The sequence below is a fragment of the Pithys albifrons genome, chromosome 1, assembly GCF_047495875.1.
Source record: "Pithys albifrons albifrons isolate INPA30051 chromosome 1, PitAlb_v1, whole genome shotgun sequence".
NCBI lineage: Eukaryota > Metazoa > Chordata > Aves > Passeriformes > Thamnophilidae > Pithys > Pithys albifrons.
The window spans coordinates 102,402,001-102,426,142 of NC_092458.1; the positions used below are offsets into that span (position 1 = coordinate 102,402,001).

Consider the following 24,142-nt stretch of genomic DNA (forward strand, 5'->3'; position numbering starts at 1 on the left):
GGCAGCCCCCGCGCGGGGACTACAGCTCCCGTCGGTCCCCGCGCGGCGCCGGAAGGCTCCCAGCGCTTCCCTTCCCCCGGGAGCGGGTTCGTGCGGGGTGTGCGGGGTTGGTGGTGTGGGATTGGCCGTGCGGGACTTGCGGTGCGAGGCGGGCTCTCCCCAGGCTCCCGGCCCCGGTGGGCGCCAAGCGGGGCCGTGCGGTGTGTGGGGGCGCGGGGGCGCGCGGTGGGAGCGGTCCCAGCGTGCACCGCGCGGGGGCGGGGCCGGGCTGAGGCGGCGGTTCGGCCAAGGTGACTCTGTGGAGACTTCGGTTGGGTTAAAGTTGTCACTTTTTTTTACTCAAACGGGCCGAAATATGAAATCCCGGGTGTGCCTGGGCGGCTCGGTCGCGGAGCGGTGTCGGGGCGCTCTCGGGTGCGGAGGCTGCGGGAGTTCCTACCGCAGCCTCCATGTTGCCTTAAACACCCTTTGAAATACCCCTTAGATACCTGAAAATACCTCTGAAAACCTCTCTGGCGTAAAGTTCAGCTCCAGACTACTTTTGTTTGCTTATTTCTTTATGCGTTTACGTGGCGGTAACTTAATTCCGTATTCCTGGGGTTTGGTTTTTTTTTTAAGCCTAGAGGACCAGTTATTGTAATCCTGCAGCTTTCCTACCTTTAAGTACTTCCCTGGTTTAAAGCCTGCTCCAAATTACAATTTATTTTTTTTTTTTGCTTCTTTATGCATTTGCATCGCGGTGACTAATTCCATATTCCTGTTTTGTTGGTTTTTTTAAAGGCTAAAGCACCGGTGCCATCATGATCCTGCGGCAGATCCTGCGTCTCTCCTCCCTTTTCCACTCCGCTGTTTCCGTCCAGCTGCACAGGAACATCGGGCTCTCTGCGATTGTCTTCAACAAGACAAAAGAGCTCGACCCTGTTCAGAAGCTCTTCTTGGACAAGATCAAAGAGTACAACACGAAGAGCAAGTAAGTAAAGGAAACTATTTTTTTTGGGGGGGGGGGGTGGGGAGGGAGGGCAGTGCCAAAAGGGGAAAAATTGTTGATTTTGACATAAGAACATCAAACATGAGCTGTTTAATTTTTGACTACACTTGGATAGCTTTGTGGGCTGGCCACTTAAGGCTTTCCTGCAGCACTTACTGATGGTGTCACCAGTGAAAAGGTTTATTCTTGCACACCTAATAGAAAATGTCATTTTTTTCCTTTAAAAAATTAAAAACCTGGTGTTCTTCTTGGGGAGTTAAGGCACTCAGTTAAGGCCTCTTGCATCCTACGTGAACATACCAGTATATTGATTTTTACCCTTCTATGTGCTCTGTGAATAGGGGGAATAAAAAGCCAAACAAACCCTTTATTGCTTTTGTCTGAGGGAAACCATTTTTCTCCAGTATTATTTCCAAAAACAGTAAATAATTAATGGAACTATCAGGATGATAGTTAATCTTCAGTTAATAAGCAGCTCATCCAAACAGAATCTTAGATTCTTGTAACATTTGAGCGAACTACTGAACAGGAAACTGAAAGTATAGTAATATTCTGTATGATTTATTGTTGGGAATTATTCTTGGGAAGGAAATAAGTCACTTCTTAGCTCTACTCGTGAAAGTTGTGTGTTTCCACACCTCCAAGCCAGTCTGTAGGGAGGCAGAGTTTTGGTGGTTTTATCCATCCTAAGTGTTACCTGTGCTGGTGAGCTGAACATGGTAATCTACAGAGTTACTATTTTAATTGTTTTATATTTGTATCCCAAGAAGTTCTGTTGTGGATTTTTTTTGTTTGCTCCTTTAGTGTTCAAAACATACTCTCTTTGCAAGGACAGTTAAGCTTTACTAACCAAGATGACTAATTCAGAGATAGCAGAGGTGCAGATCACAATTCTGGGTAGGAATTTACATGTGGTACAAGTGAAAGTAAAGGCCCTGAGAGCCTGGATAGTCAGTGTAGTTTTATGTCTCAAAAAACTACCTCTGTAGCTTGGATTTTCGTCAGTGACAGTGGAAAGCCTGTACTTTACCTTGAGAACCTTGTTAATGTGTAAGGTAAGGAGTCCCTAAGGTGTGTCTTATGTTGACTTTCAGAAATCCTTCAAATTATTTCATTTGGTTGGTTACAGAAAAGATTGTTAATTCACACATGGGCATAAAAATGTAGAATTTCCACATGAAATGTTAGAACTGAGTTGTTAATCACAACTTCTAATGTTCTTTTAGGCAAGCTGGAGGGCCTGTTGATGCAGGACCTGAATTTCAGAAAGACATGAATGAGTCCCTTGCAAGACTCCAACGGGCATATGGTGAGGGAGATCTAACTAAGTTTCCAGAATTTAAATTTGAGGGTAAGTTACCAATCTTACTGAATTCTTATGCAAGTAGGGGCATATTTGCTGACAGGTTTTCTTAATTCCTGTTCTGTTTTTATTTGTACCATTAATTTTGTGTAAGATGCTGTCACGACCCGCTCCTGAGAAGGGGACAGGGGTAACCTAGTTTGTTTTTAATCATTCCCTTTGGGGTGGATTAAAGTGAAACGATACCATATAATCGGTGTTTATTTAACAATTCTGTATAGTGTGACATAGTAAATAACCTTAGTGGGGGGGAAAAGATGCATAGGGGGAAGAAAGACAGGAGAAGAGTCCAGGACAGCAAGGAAAAAAGAAGAGATGAGAGAAGGTGAGAATGGAAAGGTTACATAGTCACCGCCCTAGGAATCCAGCGTTGAATCTCAGCAGTCCTGCAGGCAGGGGGGTGGGCGAAGAACAGAACCCACCCAGATTCCCAAAGTCATCAGTCCATTTTTATACCCTCAGCATGCCTTTTGCACCTCTCCTGAGGCAGGGGGTTGTTTTCCACGAAGCAGTGTTGCCAGCCGGGCTGTGAACCCCCACAGGGCAGGGCAATGGCTCTTCTTGCCTCTTCAGGGCTCGAGCACTGGAGGAAGGGATGGGCCCACCTGCCCATCAGGGGTTATAATGCAAAGTCAAAAGCCTTCGAAGTCTCTTAGAATGCATAAATCATTAACCGTTTCAGCCTCTGACAGATGCCCTCTGGGAATCTCCCTGCTTTTGCACAACTCATATCTGATTCTACTTGACTCCTTTTTTTTTGATTTTTTTGTCTTTTCCCATAGAGATGTGGACTTCTTTATACTGATGGCTTACAAAACCTGTAGTCAGGTCAGGGTATCTTAATTGCCCTTCACAGACCCGGAAGAAAGAGCCCAAATAGAAATAGCCCAGGGCCTGTTTTGTTTTTTTTTCTCATTGTTCCAAAGAGATCAGCAGACTATAAATTGAAAATCAGTTGCCTTAAGTCATCCCAACTATGATTTTTAGATTTTGTAAGCTCCCCTGGATTTCCTCCAGTGATTTCAGAAAACGAACATAGAACTTAACTTTTCTACGTATGAATATTTCATGTCTAAATTGTATTAAACCTTTTTCTCCAACTATTTGGATTTGACCTCTGTTTAAGTGCTCTAAGTTTGTATTAGCATGGAAGGAAAGAGCAGAGAGCATGAGGCTTAGTGGGCTCTGGAAACCAGCCAAGGGGAAGCCAGGAGTGGTGTCAGGTTATACTGTTGCAAATAAAAGAGAGTATCTGTAAAGTGGGATCTATGGTGTTTCTTTTTCCTCCCCCACTCCCCCCGTCCCAGTTTTAGGGATGTGGTTTCTTTTTTTTTTTCTGTGTTATATGTGAAACAATTCAGATTTGTTTTTGTAAGGAAACAAAACTTGTGTGACCACTGGAACAGAACTAGGGGATACACACAAACACACACAACTGTGTTTTTTATCACTGTTGCCTATCCTTATTCTGATTTCACAGGGTTTCAAAACTGAGTGGTTATGTGGGTAGGAACTTCAATTTTTTGTCTTAGTGACAATTACTATAAGCCAAGTATTACCTCTCAGACCTTGTATTAAGAACAGGCATTAGTAGCCCCCCTGTCCAAAGACCTAACCCTTCTGAGTTTGTACCTTTGACATCAAGAACTCCTTCCTCAGTGTTTGCATGTGGAGAGTGTCTTTTGCTGAGTGGATTGAAATTGTGCACTCCTGTTAATAACACTAATCAAGAGGAGAGAAGAGCTTGGTTTCTTCTTCTTGTATCAGAGTTGGGTTGGAAATTCTTTTGTCATGTCCAGTAATGTTCTGGTTGTCTTCTCCAGTTTCCCTGCTGCCTTCTCTATTACCCTAGGGGTTGCTAAAAACTATTTTAGCAGAATGTTACTAAGTCTTGGCCTTTATGGATAACTCCTGTAAGGTGGAAAAGACCTGTCTCCAGTGTAGTTTAGTCTTTAGTGCTGCCCACATTCAATCAGACCTTGATGCAAAGTAAGTGGAAGTGTAAACTGCAATGTACAAGAGCTTGCTTTAGCTTACCAACTTAATGGTTAGTTTTCTTTGAATTACAAATTAATTGTGGTGTTTGAGGATTGAATAAAAAGCGACTAATACGACTTTTCTCTTTCTCCCTCTAGAGCCCAAGTTTGAGGAGGCTCCAAAGTGATCTCTGCATCTGTGTACAGCCATGGAGCTGCCAAACAGGGCACCTGTTGTAACTTAATAAAATGCAGTGGTTCAGTCTGATTCCAGTGGTGTGAAGTTCTTAACTGTATGGTCTGCCTGATTAGCTGTGATCATCAGCTCTGACTGAGGCAGCTGACTGGTGTTTCTTAGCAAGGGAGTTTTGCAGTTAACACTGAGCTACATTTCAGTGTTGAGACATTGTAACACTGATAATGATATCTCAAGAAGAAGCTACTTCTTGTTCTTAGTTTAGTGCACCCAAAAAAGCTTCTGCAGGAAAAACCCTCCATGAACCCTAGATCTATAGCAGAGCCCTATGTTAGTGATAAAGCTGCACAGCTAAAAGCATAGGCACAAAGACCCCAATTCTACTCTGCATTGTGTTACTCTTAGAGAAGAAACTGAAAGCTGTTAATTAGGTTGTGAGATTTAAATTTCCATGACTAAACTATTGACACAAACACTTCAGCTCCTGAGGAACTATTTATTTATATATAATAATATAAGTGTTATCTGAAAAAAATTGTATAAACAAACACTTCAACAATTAGGGTGTAGATACTACAGCCTGAGTTGTACTGGCACAAGTTTTCTTCAGAAGGAAATTATATATGCAGTCTACAGAGAAAGAGAGGGAGAGACTTCCACATTAGACAATAAAACACTCCTTGAGCCTTAATTACAGGAAGATTTATTCTGTCAGAGTACTGAGTTTACCTTTGCACAACTACAGGCTTATAGATGGCTTTGGCAAATCTGATACAATTTCAAGGTCTTCATAAATCAGAATTACAGGAGAGTTTGAGCCCCTAACAGTAGTGAAGACATAAGTAGTAGAAGTACTGGTACCAAGGTCATCTATGGAAGTTATTTGAATAGATTGTTTCAAGCTACAAGAGTGAATCTTGTTATTGCTGCATGTATATGCGAACAAAATGAGATGTCTTCACACAGATTAAATATATAAGTTAATTTAGGGTTTTTGGGGGTTGGCTTTTTGTTTTTAAAATGACATCACGGGTGGTTGGGTTGACTTGATTGGAAACATTGGCTGTTTCTATTTTCAGTATGTAGTACATGGAAAGAATATTTACAGTGTATATGTCAAAAGATCTCTTTGTGTTGTTTAACTCCAGCTGGCAACTAATCATCCCACAGCTGCTGGTTCACTCCCTGTCCCCTTACCGCTGCTGTGGAGAGTGAAATTGGAAACTGAACTTGTGGGTTGAGATAAGAACAGTTAAATAATTGAAACAAAGTAATAATAATTGTTATGGAGACAGAGAGATAAAACCTGAGAAACACAAGGGATGCAGGTGCTCATCACCATCCCCCAGCAGTGATTGGCCCCTCAGTCACCTTTACCCAGTTTATATACTGGGCACCATGGTCTGTGGTGTGGAATATCCCTTTTTCCAGTTCACATCAGGTGTCCTAGCCCTGTTCTCAGAGCTTGTGTGCTGGTGGCAGAGCATCAGACACTGAAAAGTCTTCAACTCAGGGCAGGTACTACTGATCAACTAAACATCAGTCTGTGGTTATTCTCATGCTGAATCAACAGCTCTGTACCAGCTACTAGGAAGAAAATTAACTCCCTCTCAGCTGAAACCAGAACCACATCTACTGCTTATTCCATACCATTTATGTCATTTCAGGTCCCACATTTTCTAATACACACCACCTTTCCTGCCTTTTGATAGATACACACACAGATATTAGACTAAAGACAATCCCTACAGAAGTCCATCAAGTCCATTTAGTCCATGACTTTTGGCTCCATCTGTCATAACAGTATCTCAGGGCTGTCTCAGGAAAGATGGTGTTGGATTGTTGCATCTTGAAGCCAGTTTTGATTCCATCACTGCTGTGCTTGTTTGGTTTCATCAAAGTGCATTCTTCCTTAATATCATGATCAAAGGGAACTTCGGTTCAAACCCCCAAATCTGGAGTGGTGGAGGCAGGCATTATGAGGTGCTCAGTGCACTGGTGGGCACACAGCTGATACAGCAGTGATAACACACAGTGTTATATGGCAATTAACATCACACAATAAGTTCATTAGGCTTTTCTCACCCAAAATCAAACCCCCTCGAGGCACAAACCAGAATTCCAATCTTTCTGCTTTAACAAGTGTGCCCAGGTCCTTGAGCAAAAGCAATCCCACAAACGGGTTTGCCTTTGCCCCAGGCAGGAGTAACCGAGACTGTCTTCCCCAACATAATTTTTATGTGCACTACAAGAACTTTATTTCCTTCCACAGTACGTAGAAGCTTTGGTCAGGCAGTCACCCCAGCTGGCAGATCCTCTGGTGCTGACTCACCAGGTGGCCTTTGCCGGTGTGTATCCCAATGTTTGAAGGTCCCCCCACTCAATGCCATGTTCTTTGGCCCAAGTGTCTATGAGTGTTTTCCAAGTATTTCTTGTTTAAATTAGTTCAAAGGCTTGGTGCTGCTCTGAGCCCCATGTGAAATCATTTCTTTAAGTCACCTGATAGAGAGGGGTTACAAGCAGACTGTAGTTTGGCACATGCACACTGAAAACCCACAATGACTAAGAAAGCTTACTTTTTGAAGAAATGGATTAGAATTTCCTTCTGTAGGATCAGAACTAAATTCAGCCCTTCCACTCTGCCTGGGAAACTGTCCACTGAAGACTGGAGTAGTAACTTTTCTAGAACAACCCCTATTTAGATTGTTTTCCCTTGCAATTCATGTCTCTACAGTCGAGGTAGACCTTCCATGTCAATTCCTCATGTTCTCTCTGTGGTCCCTCGGCTAAAACCAGAGTGTATCCCATGGTTTGTACCTTCCATATCATCCCTCTTGAACCAATGGATGCTTACTGTTACTAGCTTGATATGTGGGTCTGTGCAGGTGGTGAATAGGACATACCTTCTCTGAACTGCTGGAACTCCTCGGACAATTTATCTGACAGTTTCTCCACAGATGAGATAAGAAAGGAAGAGAGGTTGCCTTCCAGCGAAGTCAAGCCACTGGCATCTGCTGGTGGTAGTGTTGTATCTTCCCAGGTCAAGGTTGCCTGTGGATTGGTGTGTGCTCTTGGTATGGTCTGTATAAGTTTCTGCAACATGAATAATGTGTGCAGCACTTGGTCTAGATCTGTGGGGAAACCTGCATGCTTCAGGTCAAAATAAATCATCTCAGCATGGCTAATTTCCTCAGGCACTGCATACCTTTCTCTGCTGCTGTCCATTTGCCTGGGCAACATACTTAGGGATACTTTTCTTTCACTCTTGAGTGGAGTTGTGTCCAGAGGCTGGGGACTTGTGTCTCTCTTCCAATCACCTGGGCAATACCTGGTTCCCTAGAAAGTGATCACAACTTCATGGCTTCCCTATCCTCTAACTCGAAGTGTTAGCTCCATTATCCCAACATTTGAGCAGCCGGGTGGTCATGTGCTCACTGGGACAATGGCTGAAATCTTTTTGGCTATCCCACAGCTCACTCAGGGATAAGGATTGAGTGGTTGCCTCTTGGTCTTGTTGGCCTGTCACTGGAGTTTGTGAAAGCACAGTACCTGTTGCTGGATTTTGAGTAGCCACATTTTTCTCTGGGATTTGAGTAGCCACAGGTTGTTGCTTAACCTGAAGACAACGTGAACCACATGCAACAATATGCTGGTTGCCAGCAAAAGGACCAGGCTGGTTTCAAGGGTAGTCAAAAGATATTGAAAGTCTTTAAATTTCTCAAACACTACCGTAATCATGCTGGAGGGGGAAGATGTTTCTCCCACAGGTTCGCTTTCCGAGGGAAAAAGGCAATAGATGTAATTGTGGATAATTCCCACCAGATGGCTCCCGAGGGACGGAGGGGACACATCAGGCAAGGCTCACGATCTCATTCCATCATATCGAAAGCCAGTACGACAAAAAACACAGTAACAACCATAGCCCAGGCCCAGAGCAAATGAATCAACATGGTGACCAGCAACTATTAAACCAATACAACAAATGTTTATAACAAACTTGTGTCAACATGCTCTTGTCAGATCTGTTGTTATCTCAACCCTTTCAAATGACACGTTGGGTGCCCAAAAGGACTACCATGGGTTAACCCCAGCCAGCAACTCAGCCCCAGCAGCCACTCGGTCACTGCCACCCACCCCAGCCCTGGTGGGGAAAATTGGGAAAAAAAAAGTAAAAATTGTGAGTTGAGGTAACAGCAGTTTAATAATTGAAACAAAGGAAAATTTAACGACACTAATAATACTAATGAAAATAATAACAACAATAATAATTGCAATGAAAAGAAGAGAAAGGAGAAAAGCCCAAGAAAGACAAGTGACGCACCACACGGTTTCTCACCGCTTACCCACTGACTGATGTGCAGCCCATCCCCCAGCAGCGATTGGCCCCTTCCTGCCAACGACCCCAGTTTATATACTGGGCATGATGGTCTATGGTGTGGAACATCCCTTTGGCCAGCTCAGGTCAGGTGTCCCAGCCGTGCTCCCTCCCAGCTTCTTGTGCATCTCCTCACTAGCCGAGCATGAGACACTGAGAAGTTTCTGACTTTGTGTAAGCACTACTTAACAACAACAAAAACATCAGTGTGTAATCAACATTATTCTCACATTAAATCCAAATCATAGCACTGTACCAGCTACTAGGAAGAAAATTATCCCAGCCGAAGCCAGGACACTTTGATACTTTTGTATAACAAGTAGTCATTTGATGTCTGTCCCTCACAGAGGCTGAAATCTTCTAAATAACAAAGGACTTGGTATGCTTGAAATCCTAAATGAAGGAAACAACGTTATATAAGTGATAGTTCAAAGATTTTAAACAAGTGATCAGTGTACATTTCAGAAGAAATTAGGGCATTGAGACTGGCAAGATGTCTGAGGCACTGTTAGTTAATATTTACTCTTTTCTAGAATGGCAAGTCTACAGAACACACTGCTACACAGAACAGAAGGAATAACCTATTCATAAATACAAGTATCAAACAGCTCTGTTGAGCATCTGATTCGTAAGTGCATTAATACAGATAAACAGATACCACAGCTCATCAAAACTTCCTCCTTTCCACTCAGAGCAACTGGGTAGCTGGCCTCAGTAATTTCTTATATATACACTAGGTCAAGGAAAAAGGCTTATGCAGTTTAGAACATTCTGCTTTGATTAAGGAAATGCAAGGAGTTCAGGGAGCTTTTAAGGCTACATTAGTACTACTAATGCTACTTAATAACCTTAACATATAGATTGTTAAATTAAGTTGCTCTTAGTTTAAGTTTTATTAGGAACTCCATTCTTCTTGTGCCAGTCTGAAAAACAGGAGCAATGTACACACAGGTAAAGCCCCTGAACCCCTCTAAGCGGGGTGGGGGTGGGGAAAGTAGTATGTTCAGCTTTTATATTTAGTCAAACCTTTTGTTCTTAGAGGAATTAAGGCACAATCTTCCTCTAACTGCTTCCTTGGACTGTATCTGAGTTAGTTTCCTTGGTTAAAGATGGCAAAGTATGGAGGAAGGTGCTGTAGTTGTGTGGCACTTAAGACTACATGATAGGAAGCTGTAAATGCATCTAAAACCTTTTAAAAACTACTGAACACAAAACACTTGCCTTTTCACTAGTAGATTGATAGTTTGTCTTCTCTCTGTTAACAGAGCAGGAAAGGAACACAGGTGAAATAGTGATTTTCTGGGGTTGGTTTTAACCATTTGAGAATCTTATGTATGAATGCATTTTTTCAGATTTCCAGTCATCCTTAAGGGATTTTCCCCCCCTTTCTTAAAAAAGTCACAATAACAAAATCCATTGAATGCTTTTAGATAGCTGTCATTAACTCATAAACCACTGCAAATCACCTTCTCTAGCTTGTCTTTTCAAGTCTTTCACTTAAGGGTTTTTATCTCATCCATGGCCTGTATAAATCACATTGTATTTGGAAGTAATATTTGTACTTCCCTTTAGTATATTACTTTTTTTTAATGCCATTACCTAGAAGTGGTAAGACAAACTTTTAAAGCAAAAATAATTAAAAAATACTGGAGGCCTCCTCCAGTGAAACACACAATTTTAGCATCATGTGGGAGCACTAAAATCGCTTTAGGAATTTTGACTCGCTACTAAGAAATTTCAGAGAGTAAAATAAATCCATATCAAAGGAGTAGATCAGGCACAGTCAGAAAGTTTCCACCAGTTATATTTTTACAAAACACTTCCTAAAATAACCTGTAGACATGGCTGTGAAGGCAGTTCAATTTGGTTCTGATTGTCTTTTGTCTAGTTTGAAGAGGAGACACATGAAGGCCTGTAGCTGAGTTAGGGTGTAAGCTATAACTAAAAATTTAAGAAACATCTCTGCACATTTATCACAGCAATATAATGATTCACTTTCTGACCAACACACTGGTTCTAATAAGGGAACCAGCTGGTGTTAGGATCAGGTTTATTTTCGTGTCAATAAAGCTAGTGTACAAGAACCACGTATTAAAGGCCATGAAAATCATTACAGTTACTAAGTCACCAAAAATGTAAATGAAATTTGCAGTGTGTACTACATGCAACAAGATACTTACTGGGAAGAGCTTTCCTCTGAAAAAGAAAAAAAACAAAAAAAATTAGCACAAGAACAGTTTCCTCAATGATTTAAAGTTCTTTGAAATAATTATTCCTAGATTATTCACTTTTCCAGTTTCTAGAAGGAGTTTCTGAACCAAATGTCTCTTTTTGGTGTAATGAGTTTGAACAGAAAAAAAGATTAGGGTGCTTTCAAGGCTAAATGAAGCTCCAAGTGAACTGTAACAGCAGCTCTGTAGCCTTTGTTAGTTTCAGACAGACGATGTCTTCAGACCCTGATATTTGTCATTCCTTCTTGCTGTGCTCAATTGCAGGCACTAATGTAAACTCCATACAGGGTTGCTGGGTGTCAAGATTTTTGCAGCAACCCCTAAAAGCAAATTTTCTCCATGACCTGGAGGAAGGAGGCAGTTAATTTATTTTCCCTCTCATCATAACTCAGCAGGTCAGACCTGCTTATTTTTATGTTGCCTTTCTTTGCCATGTCCTCTCAAAACTAAAGCAGAGAGGCTCCAGGAATCAGGATTTGGCTTGTTGCTTTCTCTAGATTGCTGTTTGGTAGCTCTAAGCAACTGCACAAATGTCTCCATGTCATTCTTTAAGTATTTTTTGTAGCAGAAGTTGGCAGAATAAAACTGTGTGTGTAAAAAACATTGCTATTGTACTGCTCCCCAGCATTACAACATTAGAATCAAAGAATCATAGAATTGATTGGGTTGGAAAAGACCTCCAAGATCATCAAGTCCAACCCTTGATCCAACTCCAGTGCATTTACTAGATCATGGCACTCAGTGCCACATCCAATCTCAGTTTAAAAACCTCCAGGGATGGTGAATCTACCAACTCTCTGGGCAGGCCATTCCAATGCCTGATTACTCTCTTTGTAAAGAATTTTTTTTCTGATATCCAACTTGAATTTCCCCTGGCAGAGCTTAAACCCGTGCCCCCTTGTCCTATTGCTGAGTGCCTGGGAGAGCATTCATGAAAAGGAGGGCATGTTACTGTCAGCAGAATCATAAAATTATAGAATGGTTTGGATTGGGAGGGACCTTAAAGATCAACTAGTTCCAAGTCTCCTACCATGGGGAGGGGGCAACTTTTACTAGACCAGGTTGCTCAAAGCCCTGTCCCACCTGGCCTTGAACACTTCCTGGGATAGGGCAGCCACCGCTTCTGTGGGCAACAGAAATCTTTTGTGAAACTCTGCTATGTTCAGACATTTTTTGACACAAGGAAAGAGTGATTTTATTTTACTTACTTGAAAAGTAGCCCTTTTTTTGGGCATAAAATACTCCAAGGCCACAGAGTGCCATTACCAAAGCCACAAATACTACAGCAGCAATGATACCACTTACATTCAGGTCATCTGTAATTATAAAACACAAATCCAATGTTGTGTATTATAAATATTTCTGTTGGCTGGATTTTTCCCTAATTGCTATAAGCACCTTTCCTATCCATAGGTGGTCTTTGGCCCAAGCTGGATAAGTTAACTAATAACACTTAAACATGAATAAGCAATCCAAAAGCACTACTGTATTACAGCCATGCGAATACAAGTCCTTGATACACTTCAACTGCACAGTTTCCTTGAAAAGTAAGGAAAGAATAAGAGAGGCCAAGAATACATACTCCTCATTTTATCTATCCCAAGTATTATCCAAGTCATGTGTATCTAAAGGAAAATACCTTGAAATCTTAAAGTCTTACAGCAAGGGTTTCTATGCAGTTAATTTGCCTAAAACAACTGAAACAGCTGATGGCTCCAGCTCTACAAATGAGTTACTTAAAATTTTAGTTTTTTAAATACCAAGGCATTTTTAATGGAACACAATAAACCAAGTTGTCTGAAGTTAAACTCTCACCAGGCTATGAAAATACCTAGCTGTTTTTATTTTGAAGGTGAGGGTTTGGGTTAAACTGTGACATGGACCATGTCCATTTCCTGATACAATCACAAAGAGCTTCAGGCAATCATCCATTCTAGGAAAAACAAAACCATCAAAAAACTGCTGTGTTTTCATAGATTTTTGTGAAGTGTCCAATTACCTATATGGATCCTGACTTTAAATATACATTAATATATAGTTGAGAATTTTGCTCCCAAACCTATAAATTTTTATGCACTGGTTGACAGTAATTTAGGACTTCAGTGAGTATTTCCACAGCAGAGAGATTCTATCTCAGTAGTTTGAGGAACACTTGCTCACAATCTACCAGGAGTGCATCAAAAGCTGTGACAGTGACTTTCAGCTAAGTTCTAAAAGCGCCAGTCAACTGCTTTATGGAACACTTGGGTGGAATCTTCTCTGTAGTAGTTATTAGAATTTGTTACCATTTGCTTTCCTATCACATCTACAAGAGCTAGTTGTATATTTTGCAAAAAGTTTTATGCATTTTGGCAATTACAGACTCTGACCCTTCCAGCCTTTGCTAAATTCCATATCAGCTAATCAGTGTTACACTTCACTCACACTGTACAAGTAGAAAAGAAGCAGGCAGCAGGCTTCATTTATTTACTTATTTATTTTTAAGATATGCTGACTTCTTCAGTGTTCCTTTGTCAGGTATAAATGTATCACTCAGTTAGCTTTCTATTCTGTTACTTGAGATCTCACCTAAATACAACCCAAAAGGGAGGCTTTGCATAAAAAAAATACCCCAGTGGACTGGCACATTATCCTGTAGGCCTTCCACAAAAGCATATGGAAATATGAAGGCACTCATATGGCTGCTGTTGTTCTGTGAAGTTCAGTGTTTAGCAGCCTAAGGATTGGGTACTGCAATAATCCTTACATACTAAACTAGCTGTTTTTCTCTAAATACAATGAGATACATTTGTGCTGTAAGAAAGAAAAACTTCAAGTAGCCACAGCAACTACATGTAAGAAACTCATATTATTATTCCTCCTCCAAAATGCAATAACCAAACAAAAAGATTTAATTCAATCTGATCTTAGCTTCTTAGTTGAACAATTAAATATATCCAATTGCAAGACTGTTTTCCACCATTATTGTCTTTGACACATACCGACTTGCATTCTCTTCACTGAGCATTTCTGGGATAATCCAACCCCATTGGAGGCTTCACAGAAATACTCTCCAGTGTCATTCTTTGTAACTGTGTTAAATATCTGTTAAGAAAGGGTCCAAAACCATTATCAGAATGGAAAAAAGAATCAGCACTTCCTGAGGGATAGAAACTTAGACAGTGGGTGGGAGGAAGGGGGAAATGTTTGTTTTAAAAAGATGCAACACACAAACCCCTGAAGGAAAGAGAAATTCTGGTCCATTTTGACCTTCTAACTCAACTTCCTTGTCACATTCTCTGGTCCTTAAACTTCAGCTTCTGGTCTAAGAGGTCTTTTAGATGCACATTTTAATTAAGTGGAGTGTATCTATAACCAGGTTCTTTTTCAGTGGATCATATCTTATATAATATGCTTTTTAAAGACATGCTCTAATTTCAGAATACCTGAAATCAGAACAGTTTGTTTATTTTATCAAAACAACAACCCCATTAGCTGATTCTTCAAAAACACTTGACTTTTACTACTTATGTTGCCTTGTCAGCTGAGACTTTTAGAATCATAGAATCAATCGATTGGGTTGGAAAAGACCTCCGAGATCGAGTCCAACTCTTGGTCCAACTCTAGTCCATTTACTAGATCATGGCACTCAGTGCCACATCCAATCTCAGTTTAAAAACCTCCAGGGATGGTGAATCTACCAACTCTCTGGGCAGCCCATTCCAATGCCTGATTACTCTCTCTGTAAAGAATTTTTTTCTGCTCTCCAACTTAAATTTCCCCTGGCAGAGCTTAAGCCCATGCCCCCTTGTCCTATTGCTGAGTGCCTGGGGGAAGAGACCAGCCCCCACCTGGCTATAACTTCCCTTCCCTCTGAGCCTCCTCTTCTCCAGGCTAAACAACCCCAGCTCCCTCAGCCTCTCCCCATAGGGCTTGTGCTCCAGTCCCTTCACCAGCCTTGTTGCTCTTCTCTGGACTCGCTCCAGCACCTCAATATCCTTTCTGAACTGAGGGGCCCAGAACTGAACACAGTACTCAAGGTGTGGCCTCACCAATGCAGAGTACAGGGGAAGGATCACTTCCCTGGTCCTGCTGGCCACGCTAGTTTTGATACAGGCCAGGATCCCATTGGCCTTCTTGGCCACCTGGGCACACTGTTGGCTCATGTTGAGCTTCCTGTCAATTAGTACCCCAAGGTCCCTTTCTGCCTGGCTGCTCTCCAGCCACTCTGTGCCCAGCCTGTAGCGCTGCAGGGGGTTGTTGTGGCCAAAGTGCAGGACCCGGCCCTTGGCCTTATTGAACTTCATCCCATTGCGATCAGCCCATCTCTCAAGTCTATCCAGATCCCTCTGCAGAGCCCTCCTGCCTTCCAGCAGGTCAACACTCCCTCCCAACTTGGTGTCATCAGCAAATTTGCTGATGATGGACTCAATCCCCTCATCTAAATCATCAATAAAGATGTTAAACAGGACTGGACCCAAAAGAGACCCCTGGGGAACACCACTGGTGACCGGCCGCCAGCTGGATGCAGCTCCATTCACCAGCACTCTCTGGGCCCGACCCTCCAGCCAGCTCTTAATCCAGGAGAGGGTACACTTGTCCGGGCCATGGGCTACCAGCTTTTCCAGGAGTATATTATGGGAGACAGTGTAAAAGGCCTTGCTGAAGTGCAGATAGACCACATCCACAGCCTTCCCCTCATCCACCAGGTGGGTCACCTGATCGTAGAAAGAGATCAGGTTGGTCAGACAGGACCTGCCCCTCCTAAACCCATGCTGGCTGGGTCTAATCCCTTGTCCACCCTGAAGGTGCTGTGTGATTGCACTCAGGATGAACTGCTCCATAACCCTGCCAGGCACGGAGGTCAGGCTAACAGGCCTGTAGTTGCCAGGGTCCTGCTTGCAGCCCTTTTTGTGGATTGGGGTGACATTGGCCAACCTCCAATCATATGGGACCTCCCCAGAGAGCCAGGACTGTTGGAAGATGATGGAGAGTGGTTTGGCAAGCTCTTCTGCCAGCTCCCTCATCACCCTGGGATGGATCCCATCTGGTCCCATAGATTTGTTAGGATCCAGCTGGCTCAGTAAGTCGGTCACTATTTCCTCCTGGAATACTGGAGGGCTATTCAGCTCCCTCTCCCTGTCTACCAGCTCCAGAGGCCAGTTGTCTTCAGGGCCACCTGTCTTACTGGTGAAAACTGAGGCAAAGTAGGTGTTAAGTACCTCAGCCTTCTCCTCACCTTCCTTAACTATATTTCCCTCCAAGTCCAACAGAGAATGGAGGTTTTCCTTGCCCCTCCTTTTGTTATTAATGTATTTATAAAATGACTTTTTGTTATCCCTAACTGAAATAGCCAAATTTTCTTCAAATTCTAATTTTCTTTCCCTAATTTTTTTCCTGCATGACCTAGCTCTATCTGTAAATTCTTCGTAAGTAGCCAGCCCTTTTTTTCATAGTCTGTAAACTTTCTTTTTATCCCTGATTTCTTGCAGAATCTCCCTATTTAATCAAGCTGGCCATCTTCCCCTCCAGCTGGCCTTTCGGCACACTGGGACAGTCTGTTGCTGTGCATTCAAAATTTCCTTCTTAAAACATGTCCATCCCTCCTGGACCCCCTTGCCTTTAAGGGTTGTTTCCCAGGGTATGCTCTGAACCGGTTTTTGAATAGGCCAAAATCTGCTCTCTGGAAGTCCAGAGTAGAGGTTTTAATGGTGGCTCTCCTTACATCCCTGAGGACTGAAAATTCTATTATTTCATGGTCACTGTGCCCCAGGCAGCCTCCAACCACTACATCATCTACCAGCCCCTCTCTGTTTGTAAACAGTAGGTCTAGCAGGGCCTTACCCCTGGTAGGCTCATTTACCAGTTGATGAAGGAAATTGTCCTCTATACACTCCAGGAACCTCCTTGACTGCCTCTTCTCTGCAGTATGAAGCTCCCAGCAGATATCTGGCAGGTTAAAGTCACCCACAAGAAAAAGGGCTGGAGATTTTGAGACATCTGCCAGCTGCTTGTAGAATAATTCATCTCCTTCATCATCCTGGTTGGGCGGTCTGTAACAGACACCCACAAGGGTGTCAGCCTTGTTGGCCTTGCCCCTGGTTCTGGCCCACAGGCACTCAACCTTGTCACTGCTGACCTCAACTTCAACAGAGTCAAGAGACTCTCTAACATATAAAGCCACCTGTCCACCTCTCCTTCTCTGCCTGTCCTTTCTGAAGAGCTTGTAGCCCCCCACAGCAACACTCCAGTCATGTGAGTCATCCCACCACATTTCTGTGACAGCAACTATGTCATAGTTTTCCTGCTGCACTATGGCTTCCAGCTCCTCTTGTTTGTTTCCCATACTGCGTGCATTGGTGTACATGCACTTCAGCTGGGCCATTGATTTCATTCTCAACTCGGGCTCTATGCCCTTAGGCCTATCTCTGGAGAGCCCAGTTGCCATCCCTTCCCCCTTCAAACCTAGTTTAAAGCCCTCCTAACCAACCCTGCCAACTTATGGGCTACAGTTCTTTTGCCCTCCCTAGATAAATGAAGCCCATCTGGTTTGACGAGACTGGGCAACACGAAGTTTGCCCCATGATCAAAAAACCCAAAATTTTGACGATAGCACCATCCCCTAAGCCACCTATTGATAAGCTGGGCTTTCCTAAACCTCTCCTCATTCATCCCAGCTAGCACAGGAACTGAGGCAATTACTACCTGTGCTCCTGTCCCCTGAAGAGATTGGGTCAGTGCCTTGAAATCTTTTTTAATTACTCTGGTACTCCTTTTATTAATGTCATCACTTCCAACCTGGACAATCAACAGCAGGTAATAGTCTGAGGGTCGGATAAGCTTAGGAAGTCTTTTGGTAATATCCCTCACCCTGGCCCCGGGAAGGCAGCAAACTTCCCTGTGGGATGGGTCTGGCTGACATATAGGGCCCTCAGTTCCCCTCAGAAGGGAGTTACCAATTACAACAATCCTTCTCTTTTTCCTCTTGTGGTTGTAACCCGTCCGGTAGACTGGGGGTAACCAGAAGACCTTGTAGACAGATCCTCCTCCTGACTGTCCTCCAACAGACAGTCCAAGTCCAGGGCCATATACCTGTTAAAAAGGGCACCTTGGCAGGTGAAAGGGGTCGAGAGGGGGTGTTTTTGCCTCTACGACCAGGCACCTGTTTCCATTCGCCCCCCCCGCCATGGTCTGTTCTGTCTGCCTGATGGCAGGAGGGGCTGGGCTTCACCACCTCCTGCTGGGCTTCCTTAGGAAGCTTCCTTCCTTCCTTTCCTTAGGCTTCCTTCCTTTCCTTTTCATAAGGAAAGATTAGTTTGGGAGGTTCTTACCCTCCAAAAATGGCACTTTCTTTCTTCTTCCAATGCAGAAATGCTAAACCACACTATCTTTCAAATACTACTACTGTAAAAATGCAAATGAAGAACCAAGAGATGGACAGGGACTGATCTCATGTCAATTTCAGTGTTTCCGTGTAATTTTTTTAGACTTGCTCTTTTCCTTTAATATATGCCATACTTTGAAATTTTAAGAAGTAAATTTGGGTAGACCACCTGATTTCGAAAGCGAGATGAAAGATTCCCAGCACTTCTGAGTGCTGAGTCACATTGCAATTTCCATATTTGATCTCACACAAGAGTAAGGTGTTCTAGAACAACTTTTCTGAAAAATCTCAGCTGACAATGCACCCTAAGTAGTGTCAAGTTCTTTTGAGGGATCAGCTAACAGGGGAGTGATGAATGAGACATGGCCAGTTCTGAGGGAAAAAAATCCCCAACAACACAACCCACAAAACAAACTACAACTAAAACAAAGAATCTACTAACCTTTCTCACAGTCCCATCTCATTCCCACTGACTTCACAGGTCCTGGATGGGAGCTTGTAAATTCCACTGGATTGCAGAGATTTTGTACTGCTCTGAGTGCTGCAGTCCCCTGAAGCTGCTATTCAGATTTTAATGCGCTATCAAATATAGCTCTGTTGCCATACAGAGAGCTCATTCTTACCTGGTGCTAGTTTTCTAGTGACAAGGTGAAATCTGTCATGTATTTTCTCGATCCTGCTGTTTTCATCACTGTAGACTTGCACTTTGCCCAATTTGTCTGTATCACTCAATGTCTACAGCTTGGCACTGGTTTGAGGCAGAAACTACCTTCTACATTTGTTAGCACACATCTCAGCATGACATTGATCTCTGACAAATACCTTGCACATTTTTGGATTAAGACCCCTGGGCATCATTGTACAGAAGAGTAAATTTGGTCTCCTTGATAGCTGGCTATGACAGAATTGATTATTATACTTACCAGAGTGCCAGACTTTTTATTCATGGTGTAAGTTATATTTGGTGTTCTAGCATTGCCTGTTCCTGTCTTTTCAAGCAAGGCAACACCATTCTTGTACCACTGGTACTCGGATGGAGGAGAGCCCTCAGTCTCCTTACAGCTCAGCTGCACCACTGTTCCCGTCATGGCAGAGCTCGGCACATCACACACCGGAGTAGTTGGAGCAACTGGATAGTGAAATTGCACTTGTTACACACTTATCAGTACTGTCTGCATGACAACAGATGGACAGTCATGGTGAGGAGGTGAGCACTTTTGTACATGCTCAGCAACCACCACATGAAAGAAATGAGGTGCGGGAGAAGTGGTTGAAGGCAGACTCCTGCTACTGAGAGCAGAGTGAAATTTATGAGTTGCTAAAACTGAAAGAGATGCTTCCTGCCAGCCTCCCCACCACATGCTGTGTCATCCTGCCTCCAATCTGTGCACTCTCACCCAATCCCAGAGTTTGTTTCGTTTCTTGTGTGGAACCTCTTGTTCACAGACAGAGATGGGATAACTCAGGGAATCTGTAGTCCAGCAATTCCACCCTTCCCTGCCCTACTATTTAAAAACAGAAATGAGGAAGAGGAAAAAGACTTTCTTGTATTAAAAGAAGTCAACTGGCTTTAGGAAAGTGATTGTCAGAAAGAATCACTGAGACTGGCAATCATCACAGCCATTGTGTAAACCGCAGGTCAAGGACCAAAACCAATTTGTTACTACATTTCAGTTTAAATTAAAAACAAATATTCCCACACAGAGAACTGTTAATTCCTTCTCCCATGGAGATGAATGTCTCTTTTCTAATTTTTAATGTGTAAACGGAAAAGGAATGCAATTTTTTTTTTTGGTACCTGATGCTATATAGAAGAAAACTAAAGGTGAAGAGGCATGGATGGAACATTAAAAGCACATGTGACACCTTAACAAGTATTGATAGTTTTTTCTTAGCTGATTTTAAGATAAAAAGTAAAAATGAAGAAAATCAAATGAAATACTAACTCACATTAACTTCCAAAAAAGTTTGTAAACAACACAGACACTCTTTCTCCTTTGGGCTCTAAGATTCCAACTTCAGATTAAGAACCCACATTTTAAAAAGGAAAGCTGTGGTGAGAGTGGAAGAAAGAAGGAATAAGTGGGGTTATCTCATTGTTGGAGCTAATCAGGAGTTCATGAATTTATCCTCCTTTATGAAAAATCTTGACACTTTATTTATCATTTTGAAAGATCAATAATTTTTGTACAGAAAAAATTACAAAAGCTACAAAACCAAATTTCTTCTTTTCCTCCTATACAGGAAAAAAAGAAAATCATCATCCTCTACTACTCATCCACTGGGAAAATACCAGAAACAATGTGAGAAGAATGTGCTCAGTATTCACTTTTCCCTCCTTTCCCCAACTGGGAAAGAAAACAAATAAATTCCCACAAAGAGCAACAACTATCAGCCAACAGTATCTCTCCTGTAAATAAAGTCCACAGACTGCCAGTTCTCATTGCACATACACTGCAGCAGTTTCTCCTTCCAAAACCAGGAGGAGACTGTAGCATATTGGAGTGAACTTCTGCTTATGAATATTTAATAACTGTTGACAGATGCTGACTTTCCAGTGCCAAACATCACGATCATCTTATCCAGGTTCTCAGCCACTTAGCGACTTCAGTCTTAGTAGAAATGGAAGTTTCAGCACCACATAGATGAGCATACTTGCTAAGTTTTGAGAATTGAAACTCACTTTTATATATCAACAAAACCTTAGTTATGTTCCTTTCTAATGCAAGTGGGGCTTTTGCAAAGCTTTTTTCATGAAGTATGTTGTAGACCCAGAGAAGACCCAAAACTGAGCAGCCACTCACCATGTGGACAACCCTCTCTTCAACACCCCAACACACCATCATGCAGTTTCTGAACAGAAGCCCAAGTAATAAAGTTTGTACCCAGTACTGTGAGGGTAATTGTAGCCTCTCCCAGGTGTTGCCCCTCTTCGCTCTTGACACTGATTTCGCAGCGGTAGGTCCCAGAATCCCTTCTAGTCACATTTCTAATTCGTATTCCTGTGTTCAGCATCTCTGCTCGGCCTTGAAGATCACCTTTAAGGAAGAACAGAGAGTTTTCTAGTCTTTTCTTATAGAATCACATAATGGTTTGGGTTGGCTGGGCCCTTAAAGATCATCCAGTTCCAAGCCCCTGCCAGGAGAGCAGGGATGCCTTTCTCTAGACCAGGATTCTCAGAGCTCCATCCAACTCAGCCTTGAACAGCTTCTCTGGGAAACCTGTGCCAACGTCCCAGGACCCTCACAGTAAGGAATTTCCGCTGTATATCTAATCTGTATTTCCCCTCTTTCAGTTTGAAAACAAATATCTACAGCTTATTCTGAAATCATGTACTGTTTATTGATACTTTATGTAACATTGTACATGAAACCATTGCTCCTTTGTTCTGTGTTATTTATCTATCACCTTCCCAAGACAGTAAGAACCTTCCACAACTTGGTCATTTAGTTCAAAAAACTCCCTCAGTTAAAAACCCTACATCTGCTATACATTTTCCAGTTGGAAAATGGAATGCTTTTTTCTGCAGATATTTCAAGAAAACATAGCAGTAGTTGGGTGGCAAAAAGAGATCACTTTCCATTAGAGAGGTGGTAATCACTAACTTAATTACCTTACAGAAAGAATTGTGAGTGACACCACAGCAAAATATTTGACATTTTAACTTGGCAAGAAAAACTGGATGGATATAGCAAAGATATTGCCACCAGACCTCTTAAAATGAGTTTGGGTTTTCTTTAATTCTACAACTTATTATGAAATTAAGTTACATGCACACACAGAATCACAAGTTCCAGTGTTTCTCTAAATTAAATATATGCAGAAAAAAACATGTTCATCAACAAGGTCAGCACATCTGCAAGCTTTACAAACTAACAAAATCCTTGTGCTTTTATTTTACTTCTCAACCTTCATTTATTGTGCATGAGGTAACGAAAGACCCATATTTTCTCCAACACACAAAGCTGAGGTAAATCCTTTTCAGAACATAGAAACAGAAATTCTACTTCTGAAAAGAATACAAATTATTTAAAATATACAGCTGAGTTTATATTTTATGTATATAAAAATTGCTGCATTATTCATTTCTAGGCCTCCAGCTCTAAAAGAAGCTCCAGAAACCTCTTTTTAGGGTAGGAGTGCAGAGCCTGTGGTAGTTTTGGGGAGTTCATATCTGCATGTAATTTGATTGTTGAAAAATGCCAAGGATCTGCAATGCCATTTTTCTTAGTCTTGAGTTTTATTATATTTAAATTAATTTAAAATGTAGCTAATAATTGACAATTTTATAAAAAAAAGTCTTTTTTCCTCTGGAAAACAATTATTTTCCTCAAAAGGACAGCTGTTCCACATAGTCTAGAGCCTTCTCTTTCAGTCATTTTCCTAGTGTTATTCCCCAAGAAACAGTCAATATCTATGCTAGAGAACATAAACCATCATTGTGTTTGTAGTACTATACCTGTAAATTCACCATTGTAGTAGACAAATGAGACTCCTTGAGACTGGATTTTCTTCCATTCTATTCTTAAGCTCATCCCTCTTGAAAATTTGTGTTTGCAACTAAGAATAGCCTCTAGAGGAAAGGAGGGGGGGGGAGGGAGGAGAGAATACAAAAGGGAAAATTAGAGACTTTACTTGTTTGGTTCACATTCAGGCTTCGAAATTAATATTCCCCCTTCAAAAGAAATTGAGCAGTCAGCAAAGGTCAGATCTGCTTCTCAAAGTGATGACTCTAGATTTACAAAAACACAGTGGGGAAACAGAAACCATTAGTTTTCCCATACTTCAGTGGCCTTTGGATCAAACTTCAGATGTTGGGGACTAGATATTCTCATGTTGGATGGGCAGAGATTTTGTACTACTACCCTCATTTTAGGTTTAAATATTTTCTTCAGTGGGCAGACCATTGTTAAAAAAAGGACTCTGACCTTGTTATTAACAATATTTTGTAAATTACCATTCTGAATTCAGTATGAATAGTTTAAGTGTTTAAATATGTAACTTAATGCAGATGGAAAACATACACTAAGATGGTTAAACATTCTTCTAAGTATCTTATGTTTATGTATTTAGTTATAATTTCACTTTGGTTATTGTGAGGGTATGTGGAAGTTGAGAGTCTGCTTCATTAAGGTTTCCAGTTAAGGACATTATCACTTAGAAGTGATAATAAGTAAAAGGGCAGCAACAAACAAAATCACAGTGACATAAACAGGGACTAACAGAGAGGATGGCAAAGACCATCAGTTCTCCAAACAAAGTGCTGGGGCTGTAGTGTGGGCCAATGGAGCAAATGGAGTGAGTGAGGGTCTCTGCAGTAGCTGGAGGGGCCACAGATAGTGGGAGGATGTGTGGGTGAATCTCCACACCTGCAGTGCAGGGGCTGTATTTTTATATGAAGGGTAGCTTGAATAAATTTAGGTCCAGCAGTTGGGGTCACACTGGGAGAATGTGGCCACCCCTGGGCTTGCAGTGCTGGCTTGTGCAAGCTGGGGTGTGTGGGGTATGCAGTGTTTGTACCTTCCCTAAAGCTGGTGTGCCTGGAGGGGTGTGTGTAATTCACCGTAAGCCTCCAGCTGGGGGAGATGCTGAGCAGGGCAGGAGCAGGGGATGGGCAGTGGGGCTGTGCTGCAACTCAGGGGATCCAAGA

The 24,142-nt window shown here is 42.2% G+C and overlaps 2 protein-coding genes across 11 annotated transcripts in view; one reads left to right on the forward strand and one right to left on the reverse strand.

The window, feature by feature from the left end:
* The first annotated feature begins 2 nt into the window (after positions 1–2).
* Positions 3–4,595, forward strand: ATP5PF (ATP synthase peripheral stalk subunit F6). 6 transcript variants are annotated; one of them, XM_071563022.1, is made up of 4 exons: positions 3–86; positions 781–970; positions 2,215–2,339; positions 4,487–4,595. In XM_071563022.1, exons 2-4 carry the CDS (start codon positions 801–803, stop codon positions 4,513–4,515), a joined length of 324 nt encoding a protein of 107 aa, XP_071419123.1. In that variant the 5' UTR covers positions 3–86; positions 781–800; the 3' UTR covers positions 4,516–4,595. The 6 variants fall into 6 exon arrangements, with proteins under 6 accessions (XP_071419123.1, XP_071419129.1, XP_071419128.1 ...); XM_071563028.1 differs by lacking the exon at positions 3–86 and adding an exon at positions 87–176; XM_071563027.1 differs by lacking the exon at positions 3–86 and adding an exon at positions 111–200.
* Positions 4,596–4,757: 162 nt separating this feature from the next.
* Positions 4,758–24,142, reverse strand: part of JAM2 (junctional adhesion molecule 2) — a 42,219-nt gene continuing 22,834 nt past the window's right edge. Inside the window, exons 3-11 of one of the 5 annotated variants that reach the window (XR_011698475.1) lie at positions 22,952–23,065; positions 21,378–21,530; positions 19,416–19,621; positions 14,111–14,213; positions 12,338–12,445; positions 11,079–11,094; positions 10,120–10,153; positions 7,729–9,291; positions 4,758–7,616 (exon numbers count right to left, since the gene is read on the reverse strand). Coding sequence is in view for 3 of the 5 variants with exons in the window: in XM_071562961.1 (XP_071419062.1) it covers positions 9,259–9,291; positions 10,120–10,153; positions 11,079–11,094; positions 12,338–12,445; positions 14,111–14,213; positions 19,416–19,621; positions 21,378–21,530; positions 22,952–23,065 (767 nt within the window). In the remaining 2 variants the exon portion in view is untranslated. Of the gene's footprint in view, positions 9,292–10,119; positions 10,154–11,078; positions 11,095–12,159; positions 12,253–12,337; positions 12,446–14,110; positions 14,214–19,415; positions 19,622–21,377; positions 21,531–22,951; positions 23,066–24,142 lie in introns of those variants that run through there. The other 4 variants (XR_011698474.1, XM_071562961.1, XM_071562984.1 and 1 more) reach the window with 4 other exon arrangements.

Coding starts and splice junctions, on each gene's coding strand:
- ATP5PF (XM_071563022.1), top strand. CDS start 801: ATGATCCTGCGGCAGATCCTGCGTCTCTCCTCCCTTTTCCACTCCGCT. Junction 971..2,214: donor GAGTACAACACGAAGAGCAA/GTAAGTAAAGGA, acceptor ATGTTCTTTTAG/GCAAGCTGGAGGGCCTGTTG. Junction 2,340..4,486: donor TCCAGAATTTAAATTTGAGG/GTAAGTTACCAA, acceptor TTCTCCCTCTAG/AGCCCAAGTTTGAGGAGGCT.